Below are 15,022 nucleotides of genomic sequence, written 5' to 3' on the forward strand. Positions count from 1 at the left end.
ATCCCAGATTTTAAATGCTCCACCATTGGCGGTTGTGCCTTCAGCTGCCAATGTCCTAATTTTGAATTCTCTCCTTAAATCTGCTCTTCTCCATCAAGACGCTCCTTAAAACCTACCTCTTCGACCAAGCTTTTGGTCATCTACCCTAACATCTCCTTATGGCTCATTGTCAAATAGTTTTTTTTTTATAACATTCCTGTGAAGCACCTTGGATGTTTTTATTACGTTAAAGGTGCTATATAAATATAAGTAGTTATATGGCACCTTTAAGGTAATAAAATGTCCCAAACAAAATTTGACACCGAGCCACATGATATTAGGACAGATCAAGAGGTAGATTAATGCTTTTGAACTTCATTTGAAAACAATACCAAAATAATGAAAAGGAGGAAGCCAGTGTTTATTTCAATTTTTTTAATGATTTTCGCTATGGTCTGACCACAGCCAAGTACAAGCATAAAATATTTTTGACTACAACAGCACTTAGCAACATCTTCTGTAAAGTATTGCAATACCAGACCATGGGTCTATAAACTATGACATCACCATTGCTTAATTAAAAGAGGCAAATACACAACAGTTTCAATTTTTTGTAGATAACAGTGTTATCATGGAAATAAGCAAATACGGTGTTAAAAAATTCCATAAAAGCAAATTTTGCGATTACAGGTCACATGGATGTCTATTAATTGTACAACAGTCACATTGTACAGTTAACATTTCTGCCAGCATCATCTTGTGATAACAGAACTTTAAACGCAAGGAACATCAACTATTTCTGATATTGCTGTACACAATCATTTGTTTTGGTAACTAAAGTTAACAAAATATGGGCATATGATGGTTTGAAAGCTACAGTTAAATGTCCTGTGGCTGACGCAACAAAGCAGGAATAAAGCCTGGCAAAAAAACTAGCAGCTAGAAAGCTGGCATCTGTATTTGTAGATCCTGATGTGTGCAGCATCGCTATGTTAAAAAACCCTCTAAATGAAAACTTGTTTTATATTGTCTACAAGATACTTATAAATTTAAAAAATGCTAACAGATCTGAGAGAAACTGTATTTGCAGTTTATTATGACACCAGATAAGCTAACTATATTTAGTATGATTTTATTCATGTTATCATTAACGGAGATGGCAGGGATTCTAGTGTCAATTATTATAAATTGCTTAACAGCAGCAAATTAAAATTCCTATATTTGAGATCATCCTTTTAAATTGTATATGCTCCCAACTGCAATTTGCTTCAAATTTTAAGTGGCAACGTTGTGAATTACCAAAATTACATACTAGGTTACTCCTTTGGATGGGTCAGTGCTGTTTGCCCCCTCCCCTAGAGCCAATTAGGGATCGGGAGGAGTCATGATTTATCCCCCCCAACCCTAACCTCATCACTTTGAGGTTGGCTAGGACTGAGCCAAAACTGAATACAAATAATTTACTCAATTAACTTTTAAATTCCCTATCGTGATCATGTTGGTGTTTTGACTCTGGCTTGAACAGAGGATGTCATTGTTACTGTGTTGTGTTGTGCAGTGTTCCTCGGAAGTCCCGATGAAGAAATGAAAATGCCCCCTTTGCGGGGATTTGGATGCTCATGGTCGGCAGCAGGTGGCCCGACGTCCCGCCAACTTGACACTTGTCATTTCTGTTCCCCCCTCCCTCCAAACTGCATGTCTCAGAACATAGGCATTGTTCTATATTGTTTTTTTTTAATGGGTCAGAAAGTGAAGGACCTGATTGGTAATGTTGAAGTAGTTTTGAGAATTTATCTAATTCCAATTATTTTTATTATTTTGGACAAGTTGCTTTTTTCCTAAATGTTTTTATATTTTTGAAAAATCTGTAGGATCTTCATTTTTTTTCCCCCTCAGAGTAACCAAAGCTACATATTAAACTTTTTTAAAGAATTATACTAATAAAGAAAAAAAGACAGACTTTATAAATGCAGGTCTTCCTTTCTTTAAACTAATACTGGTCCAACTGGGTAACAGCTGAATGACAGGCAAAAGAAATTGTGAATATTCTGTTGCATTTTTAAATGCTGACTGAGCAAGTCTTCTTCACTGCAAAGTTACATTTACAACTGAGAATTCTGTTACATACAAACCGACCAACAACCCTCAAACAAGGAGGCAATCGTCAAACTCGGCATTTTCAGCTTTTTACCGTAGCATTACAGGATAATCATTTTTAGGAAAATAAAGTAAGTAGATTTTTTTTCTTTATGTATTACTTTGCAAACTTTTGTTTACAAAAAGGACAAAGCACATGGTAGGCATTCATCTATGCCACTGTGTTAAAATTTATGTCATTTATACATTATCATACATTATTAACAATGTCTTTTTTTCTACCCATTGGGTAGGATATGTGCATAATATATTCAAGTTATATACAGCACCTTACAAATAAACATAAAAGAGACAGACAACAAAAGAAGCACCATATTTAAGTGAGGCACAACAAAGGTGGGAGCTCAGAGTGCAAGGGGATTCCTATATCTGCTCAAACCTGAAAATGAGGCACCTTATCTGCTCACAGACTAGTAACATGCAAACCTCCTCAAAAATATATATAGATCAGTTTCTACCACAGCTGACACAGAAAGCATAAAGAGGCTTCTTCACGCACCAACTGTCTTATGACATACCATATGATTATTATAAGCCGACATACAAATTATCGAAAGCAATAGCAGCAATAGAAGCAGCAGCGGTAGGAGCAGCAGCAGCAGCACCACTGAACAAGTTAGCTCTGGCAGTCTTCGGAAATCATACACCTTACCACACAAAAAAAAGGAACGCTTCAGAATCAAAGAAACATAGTGACTAAGATTTGTTTATCTTCCATTCAAGAATCTTGTTTATCTTCCATTCAAGAATCATACAGCATACTAGCAAGGCATAAGGAAAGGTCATTTATGAAACATTTTTTTTTAAATTAGCAAAAGTGCAATATTGCCTGGTTTTGAAAAACATACATCTGCAACAGCGAAGATTCATTAAGTGTTAAGGTGTTTCTTTTATTCTAGCATGTCTAAAAAGGTACATATTGTCTGAGGGTTAGTTCCTACCTCGCGCCATTCCTAGCTTGAGGCTATATGCGATGGGAAAAGGCTAAGGTAGGAGGCAAGATTCTAAAAGGATCCTTCATAGCCCTTGAGAAAACAGACCTAAAGCTAATCTAAACATTGCAAAATTTGTCTGTCAACTTCTCTTATCTAACATGTTTGACCGGTGAATTATAAATGTTCACATTAGTCTACGAAGAATGTGCTCTCTGAAGAAGATACATTATTAATCAATAGTACCTGTGGTATAAACATTAAAAAGGACACAAAAAGGCAAGTCTAGGAAACAGTGGACAAGTTAGTTGGATGACTTGCTGCTCAGTTTTAACCATTCTCCATTCAAATCCACAGCAGCTATCTACTTCAGTTATAGCGAGTCTCACATTAATGCTCTTTTATTGATTGAAAAACTGCCACAACATTTAAGTCATCTGTAAAGCTTCCCCTTTTTGTTACTAATAGAGAATTCACTAAAAAATGACAAGAGATTGGATATACCATGACAACTGCATGTCTAATGCATGTTTAGCCCATTATGATGGTGCTCACTGCACAATGACCATCATTAGTACTGACATTTGGGTCCATTTAAGGCCCTTTTTCAAAGCACAACACTGCACTGTGTGTGGAGAACTCTAAACCTGTGCTTCCCACATTATAGCTCCTGCACGGGAGTAAAAAGGAGGCAGCCGTGGTGTCACGGGAAGGGACAAAACATTTTACAATCGTGATACGAACAAAACACAATGTTTATTGGTGCAAAACTGCACTTCATTATTAAGAAAATACTCAAAATAATTCACTCTCAACTTTGCTACTCGTGAGCTGCCATGTAAGATGGCTGTGCCAAATAACTGATAATGTTACATCATATTCTGCATGAGCTGTAAGTTATGATAATGGAACTACACGACTTTTCCAGACTTTTGACCACCACCTGCTAATTATTTCTGCCCATTTTTATTACCACAATGAAGCAGGGAAAAAAATATTTTAGTCATTTGTAAAAAGAACTGGTGCGTTATTATTTAAACAGTGCTCATTTTTACCACTATACAACCCAAGATTAATATCTTCCCGCTCTCACTGCAATGTCATGTATCAGATAATAATCTGTAGCCCCACAGTAGTGAAATATACAAGCATTACCTGTTGAATGCATGTTGCTCACTGCCATGTATCTCGGGACTTAGTCACATGAATATTCTTTCTTCATTTTCTTAAAACAGAACAGCCTCAAAAATGTTTTTAGCGTGAAAAGTTTCATTGTATGTTTTCCACGGGCTGTAAAAGTACACAAAGGCAAAACCTCAGAGGTGACAAATAATGCAGAAATTTGGTAAACCGCAGCCGATTTTGCATTTTTTGCATTTTTAACTATAACTGCGGAGGGCCAAGGAAAGTCGACTGTGTATTCGGTTTACAGGTCACTTCAAAAAGTAGCTTGGAAACACAAGGAATGAAACACAAGTTAACGGTTTGTAATGAGGAATGCAGTCAGCACAGACTGTACTTTTAGGTCACTCTTGGAGACTCAGTGCCTATCCCTGGCAATATTTCATTCTAATTTCTATAAATACACAGAAACAAATAAATGAACACATTGAAAACGTTAGTCAAAATTCATATGGAAGGACTTTTGCTTTTGTTGAAGTATCTTGCACATGCTGAACCTCAGATTTTTGACCAAAATGTGTGGGGTAAACATTTGAAAATTTACAAAAGCAACAGGCAGTAAACAGCTTAAACGTATGACGACTTGTTTAGAACTATTTTACATTAAGTTGTATTTTAAGAAAAAAAGCTATCGATAGATCCATGTGTAAATGTAACGTGAGCCTTAGTCACTGCATATCAAGACAGAACTAGAACTAATCTATAATCTACGTTTCACTTCGGGAATTGAACATAAGCTTTCTAAGTCTAAACAGTCAAGTTCTTTCTGCAGACAGTACAATAAAACAAAGAGTTACTGCACATTTGCAATTGTCGAAACTGTTACTCGAGAATGAAGACCTTATTGTGATGCCTTACATACTCCACTTCATGTAACGCCTTTGAACTAATTACAATGTATTGGGAGACTAAGGTTAAGCATGTGCTAATATGCTGATATCTTTGAGCAATTGAAAATATTCTAAACATATAGACTTGGAGTCATTGAGCTTTAAACTACCATCCGCCCAGTGGACTTCAAGATGGAAATTCTCATCATATTGGTGTTCCTAATAGTTATTGCAATGACAGTTAACGTTTTGTGTCCCTGTATTTTCTATTTCCTGTGTAAATAGGCATTAGGCTGGAACCAGAATTCTTTTCAACCTTCGTGCACTGAAAACGCTAGTCCCCCGCATCCTTAGAAATTCTACTCAGTTCCACAGGCGTGAAGACAACAAAGATAGATTAAATTTCCCCTTAAAGCAATTCCCCTTTTCTCAAACAAGAAAATAGTGCAACATTTCAATTTTTCACAAACAAGTTAAATCATTGCATTTTCTCTTCCACCTTTTTGTCTTGGCACTCAAAAGGAATTTCAATTTTTTTGGGAAAATATTACAAAACTGGCCAAAAACGTAGTTATCAGTAAACACCTTAAGCTTCCATCTCAGGCAATTCAGTTGCTACAAAAAAATCTACAAGCCAACAGCAGAATTTCTGTGTTAAGTATCTTTAAAATTAAATAATCCAGATAAAAAACGGTTTGCCAAACGCTGCTAGTTTGCCAAAGTGGAAGTTATATTGTTAGAATCAACATATCATGCACTCCCTCAAAGAAAACAAACAGAACTTTGTGTTTGGTTTTTACTAAACTGTACCAATTTGCACTAAATAACATCTTGTGCCACAGGAGTGCAGCCCAGTGATGCCACACCAGTTTCAGTTCAAGCAGCCACAGAGCCAGTCAAACTATTTTTCCTGTGTGCGAGTCCTTTCCTCTGAATGGGACAATTGTACTGTCTTCACTGTTCTGCTGAAAATGCTGTCCACTGCCCCCGTGTGTTGAAGGAGGCGTGTTGTGCTGGTGATGGAAAAAAGCTGACCCTGGGTAGTGACCCATGACCTCGCTGTAAGTGGGCGGTGGTCCTTCCATCCTCCCATTGGTTGCACTTATGCCCGAATTGCTGCTTGGTGGGCGCGGTCCTCCATTGTACATGGAGACATCGATCAAGTCACTATCGAAGATGGTTCTGTTGGGCGGAGCCCTGACGGACTCACGGTTGAGCTCCATTTGCTGTTCTGGATCTCGAAGTTGCAATGTGCACAGCCCCTGATATGGAGGAGGTTCCTCTCCGTCTGACAGAGAAATGGTGGGAGGAAGGTCGATCTCATGTTGCATGTAGGGGTACGTGGGTTGGAAGCGGCTAAAGCGTTCCCTCTGCATGAACGATGGGGCTGAAAATCTGTCCCTTGATCTTGGAGTATACATCAACTGAAAGCAAAAAAAAGGAAGCATCTTAGGATTATATTTGTACTAAGATAAAAAGTGATTACTGTAATTTTAAATGACATAAAAATAAACATTTTAAAAGGCAGACCTCAGGAATGTAACTTTGTAATGGAAGTTTACATTCTAATGTATCTTTGATCTTTATAAGAATGAATATTAAGTCTATGTGTACTAGTGACTATAGTATGTTTAAGACCACCAGTTAGACTAACACCATTGTGATAACGGCATTTGTATTTAAAAGTGAGTCAATACAAAAGTGACCCTATAATTTGGGAGTCAAATTGGCCATCTGAATTCGATTATTTTTGGGGTTCTCACCAGGTGTAGCTGGTATCAGCGAGTACTCTCCTAACATTAAAAGCCAGGCGCTGCAGCCAGCAGTGCAATTTGGATTTGCCAGTTCCACCCTGCACTAAACAGATACTAGTCCCAGATCAATATCTGTAACATCACAGCACCCAAAGTTAAAGACGATCCTGCAGTAAGAGCAGGGGCAATTTTAAAACAGACAATCTTTAAAGCAGTGAGGATGAACTAAAATAAACTAACTGTTACATACTTTAAAAGATACCAGTAGAAAAACGCTGAACACTTTTAAAACTAACATTGAATATAAAAGATAAGTAGTTCCCCAAGGAAAATGTGTAAGCTAATCAAGCAGCTCCTCAAATGGATAAAATGAGCAATAGAAATGGGAATAAGAAGGAAAAAGCAACCGACACAACCCCAAAAGGGAAACATGTAATGGGGAACACTGGGAGGAGTAGAATAATCTTAAAGAAGGTTAAAATAGATTATGGTGTTTTGAAAGAGGCCAAGAGATGAGATATAGCATAATATTTGAAACATTTTTCCAGTACCAGAATAAAAAGGTAGTTAAAATTAGAAAAGATGAAAGTAGCAGTGAAGCTGAAGATAAAAGTTTTGAAATATTGTAGAATTGTTCATTAAAGAGGGTAATATTAGCTTGCTTTCTATTTTTTTTGTACATCCAGTATACCAGAGGAATTTGACATCAGTGAGGCATGGATACTGGATAAGATGAAGCAGTGGTTCTCAAACCTTTTTGGTTGAAGGACCCCTTTTCAATTGGATTAGTAATCACGGACCTTCCATCTAAATATTAACTATATAATACTCATAATATGAAGGTGTTGCATGTAAAGAGAGTTTTAATAACGCTTTTAGGAAAACAGCTATTTACTTACAGATACTAGTGAGATGGGTGTGCCCGCTTCTCACTGCAGAATCTATCCGAGGTGTGATAGAAACATAGAAACATAGAAAATAGGTGCAGGAGTAGGCCATTCGGCCCTTCTAGCCTGCACCGCCATTCAATGAGTTCATGGCTGAACATTCAACTTCAGTACCCCATTCCTGCTTTCTCGCCATACCCCTTGATCCCCCTAGCAGTAAGGACCTCATCTAACTCCTTTTTGAATATATTTAGTGAATTGGCCTCAACAACTTTCTGTGGTAGAGAATTCCACAGGTTCACCACTCTCTGGGTGAAGAAGTTCCTCCGCATCTCGGTCCTAAATGGCTTACCCCTTATCCTTAGACTGTGACCCCTGGTTCTGGACTTCCCCAACATTGGGAACATTCTTCCTGCATCTAACCTGTCTAACCCCGTCAGAATTTTATATGTTTCTATGAGGTCCCCTCTCATTCTTCTGAACTCCAGTGAATACAAGCCCAGTTGATCCAGTCTTTCTTGATAGGTCAGTCCCGCCATCCCGGGAATCAGTCTGGTGAACCTTCGCTGCACTCCCTCAATTTATTTAAACCTGTACCTGCTGTTCACTTTCCTATTTGTTATTAATTTTAACAATGTAACTATTTGTACTGCATTTTTTTTTGACAGACTTACGTTTGTCAAGTCCCCCACCCCCACACCGCGTCTGTCAAGCTCCACCCACCCCCGGCCCCGAATCATTCCCTCCACATGGTGCCGAGAAGCAGGACCTGAGGCTTGCGATTGCTGACCTGATCTCGGCGGGCGGGGGGCCGAGAGCAGCGGCCGGCAGAGAAGCGGCAGGGGGCCGAGGGGGTGGAAGAGATGCTGGGAGGGAGAGAGAGAGAGGCTGGGGGGGAGAGAGAGAGGCTGAGGGGGAAGAGAGAGAGAGGTTGGGAGGGGGGAGAGAGAGGCAAGGGGAGAGAGAGAGGCTGGGAGGGGGGAGAGAGAGAGGCTGGGAGGGGGGAGAGAGAGAGGCAAGGGGAGAGAGAGAGGCTGGGAGGGGGAGAGAGAGAGGCTGGGAGGGGAGAGAGAGAGAGAGAGGCAAGGGGAGAGAGAGAGGCTGGGAGGGGGGAGAGAGAGAGGCTGGGAGAGGAGAAAGAGAGAGGCTGGGAGGGGAGAAAGAGAGAGGTTGGGAGGGGAGAGAGAGAGGCTGGGAGGGGAGAGAGAGAGAGGCTGGGAGGGGGGAGAGAGAGAGGCTGGGAGGGGGGGAGAGAGAGGCTGGGAGGGGGGGGAGAGAGAGACTGGGGTGGGGGGGGGAGAGACATGGGTGGGGGTAGAGAGACACGGGTGGATTGGATGATATCCAGAAGTCACTATTCACTTCATTCCCAATAAACCTGTTAACAACCTGTACACAATGCCCCATCTATGGGGAGGGGGGGGGTGCACTTGCGCTGGGGGTATGGCACTTTGGCTGGGGGAGGCATGCACTTGGACTGGGGTAAGGCACTTTGGCTATGTGAGGCATGCACTTGCACTTTGGTAAGGCACTTTGGCTGGGGCAGGGATGTACTTGGCTGGCCCTTGCTGTCTTCTGGGGAGCTCTGTCCTCTGTCGCTTCAGGAAGTCAAAGTGGATCGAGTTACAATTTGCAAAGTCAGTGAGACCTTGGGATTGGCGGTTCCAGTTACACGTTCATGAAACTTCAGGGTATGGCTTATTCTCCAGGGGGAACAATCATAGACAAAGGGTGGAGCATGGGGGCCATTTTTGCAGTACAAATAAGCGCATCTAATTTTAAGTAACGTCTAAAAACTGCTGCTCATTTACGAATTTTAATTACAAACCTTTCTTTAAATATAATTTGAAATGAGCAAAAGCCTCAATTGTAATTCAATGCGAAAGAGCTAAAAAAGTGAAATTAAAAAGAACTCGAGACGAAAAAGAAACCTCCCAAATATACAGCTGCTCGAGTGATTGGAATCGTCTGCTTCACACCCGTCCACTGACATCCACATCAAACAAACTTGCTCTTTTTGTGGTCAGGGCGTTCCCAGCGGATCAGGAGCAAGTCCTCGCATTGCCAGCCCGTATCCTGTCCGTAGCCAGTGACTCGTGAACCTGGACTCTCCGCTTAACTCCCCCCAAAAAACAACAGCCGGGCAACTTGACGGACCCCGGGACTCCAACAGCCCCGCTTTCTCAACCACCCAACCTTTCCAGAACTTTCCGGCACCTAAGTCGGTGCTGCCGTGGTAACGGGATTTCAGCTCGATTCGACCCAGTAGCGGTTTCAACTTGCCCACATTAATGTCCAAGATAATCCCATTCAATTGAATCAGGAGAAGTTCGAGCAACGAATAGCATCACATTATTTTGTGGACCCCCTGGAAAGTCTCTATGGGCCCCCAGGGGTCTGCGGACACCAGCGTGAGAACCACTGAGATGTAGGACTTCGAATTACCTAACCCCCCCCACCCCGGGCCATTTAGCAATCGTAGCAATAATAAATGAGAATTGGGCAGAAAATGCCGTGCTTGCAAACATTGAAAATGGAAGGAGCCATTCATTTAAGTACAAACAGGTTGAGGTTTGTACATCTAGGTTTGGATTGGGGAACAGGTGGTCAGCCCACCTTTGCTGGTATATTTTGTATGATCATATTTAAACAGCATCACTACCCTTCCATTTTCTAATGGTTTGCACATTTCAGACAATATAAAGAACTGTTTCATAGTATTGAAATACAACTTTATGTTCTGGAACATATAGTTGGACCATACCTCTGAAGCACCGTGACGAGATACTGTGCTATCTGATGGGCACAGGCACCCTTCCTATTGAAAAGAAGCAATCGTTAAATAAATAGTACACTGCTGATTAACAGTTCACCAAAACAACATGTACAAAACAAAAAGCAGTATAACTAGCATTATATTTGGTTATAACCAATACACTCAACTCTAACATTAAACAAGTTAGTCCAATACCAGTTGTAGTTGGTAAACGGGATGATGTAATGAATGTACTGCAGCAACTTGCCAAGGCTTCTTCAGCATCACCTTCCAAACCCGTGACCTCTACCACCTTGAAGGACAAGGACAGCAGGTGCATGGGAACACCACCATCTCCAAGTTCCCCTCCAAGTCACACACCATCCTGACTTGGAAATATATCGGCCGTTCCTTCATCGTCGCTGGAACTCCCTCCCAAACAGCGCTGGGAGTACCCTCACCACACGGACTGCAGCGATTTAAGAAGGTGGCTCACCACCATCTTCTCAAGGGCAATTAGGGCTGGGTAATAAATGCTGGCCTTGCCAGTGAGGCCCACATCCCATAGATCATTGCCTGTTGATAGGATAGTGTTTAATACACCAGTGTCTCTTGTTTAGCTAATTAGAACATAACTAACTCCTGGATTGAATTTACTTTTCCTGTTATAATTATGTAGGGAGGTTGTAACTGCCCGAGTTTTCATTTAAAAGTTAACAGATCAACTTTGACTGTGCCAATTTAAAAAAAAAATCTCAAACCATTTTCTTTTTATGTTTTGGATATGGATTTAAAGGTTCATCAAATTTCATCCCCTATATAGGCCATCATGGGTCAGTCGGCATCATTAGACCAATACAGGTGGTCATGGCATTTTAGCACCAAGTCCTTGTGTGCTTTTCGAAAATGAAATTGTTTAAATGTCATTAATATATATGCACCATATTATCCCATTTACATTAGAGGTGAAACAAAACAAACAGTATTCTCATTTTTTTTTAAACAGAGGTACACACACAGCATTTTATCAGTTATTTTTAAGCACAACTTCCATGTTATATTTCCAGGTTTAACAACAAACCCCTGATTAGACCACATCTGGAGTACGGTGTACCAGTTCTGGCCACTACACCTTAGAAAAGATACACTGACCTTGGATGGAGCGCAGCACAAATTCACCAAAATGTTACCAGGGCTCCAAGTTTTGGTAATTCATAGGCCATTCAGCCCCTCAAACCTGTTCCACCATTTAATGAGATCATGATGGATCTGTATCCTAACTCCATCCACCCGCCTTGGTTCCAAATATCTTTAATACACTTGGCTAGTAAAAATTGATCGATCTCCGACTTAAAATTATTAATTGAGCTCGCCTCTACTGCTTTTTATGGAAGAGAGTTCCACACTTTACCACCCTTTGCATGAAGAAGTGCTTCCTAATTTATCTCTTGAATGGCCTACTCTGATTTTAAGGTTATGTCCCCTTATCTGAGACTCCACCACCAGTGGGAAAAAACTCTCTATCTAGAAACATAGAAAGTAGGTGCAGGAGTAGGCTATTTGGCCCTTCGAGCCTGCACCACCATTTAATATGATCATGGTTGATCATGCAACTTCAGTACCCCATTCCTGCTTTCTCTCCATACCCCTTGATCCCTTTAGCCGTAAGAGCCACATCTAACTCCCTTTTGAATATATCGAACAAACTGGCCTCAACAACTTTCTGTGGTAGAGAATTCCACAGGTTCACAATTCTCTGAGTAAAGAAGTTTCTCCTCATCTCGGTCCTAAATGGCATACCCCTTATCCTTAGACTGTGACCCCTGGTTCTGGACTTCCCCAACATCGGGAACATTCTTCCTGCATCTAACCTGTCCAGTCCCGTCAGAATTTTATATGTTTCTATGAGATCCCCTCTCATTCATCTAAATTCCAGTGAATATAAGCCTAGTTGATCCAGTCTTTCTTCATATGTCAGTCCTGCCATCCCGGGAATCTGTCTGGTGAACCTTCGCTGCACTCCCTCTATAGCAAGAATGCCCGTCCTCAGATTAGGAGACCAAAACTGCACACAATACTAAAGGTGTGGTCTCACCAAGGCCCTGTACAGCTGCAGTAAGACCTCCCTGCTCCTATACTCAAATCCCCTCGCTATGAAGGCCAGCATGCCATTTGATTTCTTCACCGTCTGCTGTACCTGCATGCCTACTTTGAATGACTGATGTACCATGACACTCAGGTCTCGTTGCACCTCCCCTTTTACTAATCTGTCACCATTGAGATAATTATCTGCCTTCCTGTTTTTGCCACCAAAGTGGGTAACCTCACACTTATCCACATTATACTGCATCTGCCATGCATTTTCCCAATCACTTAAGTTGTCCAAGTCATCCTGCAGCCTCCGAGCATCCTCCTCGCAGCTTACACCGCCACCCAGCTTAGTGTTATATGCACACTTGGAGATATTACATCTATCCAATCAATTTCTTTCAAAATCCAAAATCCTCAATCAAAACAAAAATATATTCCAGTGAAAAAGAAGGGCGGTAAGAGAAGGGATAACCAGCCGTGGATAACCAAGGAAATAAAGGAGAGTATCAAATTAAAAACCAATAAGGTGGCCAAGGTTAGTGGGAAACTAGAAGATTGGGAAAATTTTAAACGACAGCAAAGAATGACTAAGAAAGCAATAAAGAAAGGAAAGATAGATTACGAAAGTAAACTTGCGCAAAACATAAAAATAGATAGTAAAAGCTTTTACCGATATATAAAACGGAGAAGAGTGACTCAAGTAAATGTTGGTCCCTTAAAAGATGAGAAGGGGGATTTAATAATGGGAAATGTGGAAATGGCTGAGACCTTAAACAATTATTTTGCTTCGGTCTTCACAGTAGAAGACACAAAAACCATGCCAAAAATTGCTGGTCACGGGAATGTGGGAAGGGAGGACCTTGAGACAATCACTATCATTAGGGGGGTAGTGCTGGACAGGCTAATGGGACTCAAGGTAGACAAGTCCCCTGGTCCTGATGAAATGCATCCCAGGGTATTAAAAGAGATAGCGGAAGTTATAGCAGATGCATTCGTTATAATTACCAAAATTCTCTGGACTCTGGGGAGGTACCATCGGATTGGAAAGCAGCTAATGTAACACCTCTGTTTAAAAAAGGGGGTAGACAAAAGGCAGGTAACTATAGGCCGGTTAGTTTAACATCTGTAGCGGGGAAAATGCTTGAAACTATCATTAAGGAAGAAATAGCGGGGCATCTAGATAGGAATAGTGCAATCAAGCAGACGCAACATGGATTCATGAAGGGGAAATCATGTGTAACTAATTTACTGAAATTCTTTGAGGATATAACGAGCATGGTGGATAGAGGTGTACCGATGGATGTGGTGTATTTAGATTTCCAAAAGGCATTCGATAAGGTGCCACACAAAAGGTTACTGCAGAAGATAAAGGTACGCGGAGTCAGAGTAAATGTATTAGCATGGATAGAGAATTGGCTGGCGAACAGAAAGCAGAGAGTCGGGATAAATGGGTCCTTTTCCGGTTGGAAATTGGTGGTTAGTGGTGTGCCACATGGATCGGTGCTGGGACCACAACTGTTTACAATATACATAGAAGACCTGGAAGAGGGGACAGAGTGTAGTGCAACAAAATTTGCAGATGACACAAAGATTAGTGGGAAAGCAGGTTGTGTAGCGGACACAGAGAGGCTGCAAAGAGATTTAGATAGGTTAAGCGAGTGGGCTAAGGTTTGGCTGATGGAATACAATGTCGGAAAATGTGAGGTCATCCACCTTGGGAAAAAAAACAGTAAAAGGGAATATTATTTGAATGGGGAGAAATTACAACATGCTGCGGTGCAGAGGGACCTGGGGGTCATTGTGCATGAAACTCTTATCCCAAAAAATTAGTTTGTAGGTGCAGCAGGTAATCAGGAATGGAATGTTGGCCTTCATTGCGAGAGGGATGGAGTACAAAAGCAGGGAGGTCCTGCTGCAACTGTACAGGGTATTGGTGAGGCCGCACCTGGAGTACTGCGTGCAGTTTTGGTCACCTTACTTAAGGAAGGATATACTAGCTTTGGAGGGGATACAGAGACGATTCACTAGGCTGATTCCGGAGATGAGGGGGTTACCTTATGATGATAGATTGAGAAGACTGGGTCTTTACTCGTTGGAGTTCAGAAGGATGCGGGGTGATCTTATAGAAACATTTAAAATAATGAAAGGGATAGACAAGATAGAGGCAGAGAGGTTGTTTCCACTGGTTGGAACTAGGGGGCACAGCCTCAAAATATGGGGGAGCCAATTTAAAACCGAGTTGAGAAGGAATTTCTTCTCCCAGAGGGTTGTGAATCTGGAATTCTCTGCCCAAGGAAGCAGTTGAGGCTAGCTCATTGAATGTTTTCAAGTCACAGATAGATAGATTTTTAACCAATAAGGGAATTAAGGGTTATGGGGAGCGGGCGGATAAGTGGAGCTGAGTCCACCAGATCAGCCATGATCTTGCTGAATGGCGGAGCAGACTCGAGGGGCT

At 41.2% G+C, this 15,022-nt stretch overlaps 1 protein-coding gene across 3 annotated transcripts in view; it reads right to left on the reverse strand.

Annotated features, from left to right (window-relative positions):
• Positions 1-399: 399 nt before the first annotated feature.
• The window catches only part of ldlrad4a (low density lipoprotein receptor class A domain containing 4a), a 440,909-nt gene continuing 426,286 nt past the window's right edge, over positions 400-15,022 (reverse strand). For all 3 annotated transcript variants that reach the window (XM_070896472.1, XM_070896482.1, XM_070896491.1), the window contains 2 exons: positions 10,486-10,539; positions 400-6,504 (listed from right to left, as the gene is read on the reverse strand). In XM_070896472.1, coding sequence (XP_070752573.1) covers positions 5,977-6,504; positions 10,486-10,539 — 582 coding nt within the window. In that variant the 3' untranslated portion in view covers positions 400-5,976. The remainder of the gene's footprint in view (positions 6,505-10,485; positions 10,540-15,022) is intronic.

The sequence above is a fragment of the Pristiophorus japonicus genome, chromosome 1 (genome assembly GCF_044704955.1).
Source record: "Pristiophorus japonicus isolate sPriJap1 chromosome 1, sPriJap1.hap1, whole genome shotgun sequence".
In the NCBI taxonomy this organism is placed as follows: domain Eukaryota; kingdom Metazoa; phylum Chordata; class Chondrichthyes; family Pristiophoridae; genus Pristiophorus; species Pristiophorus japonicus.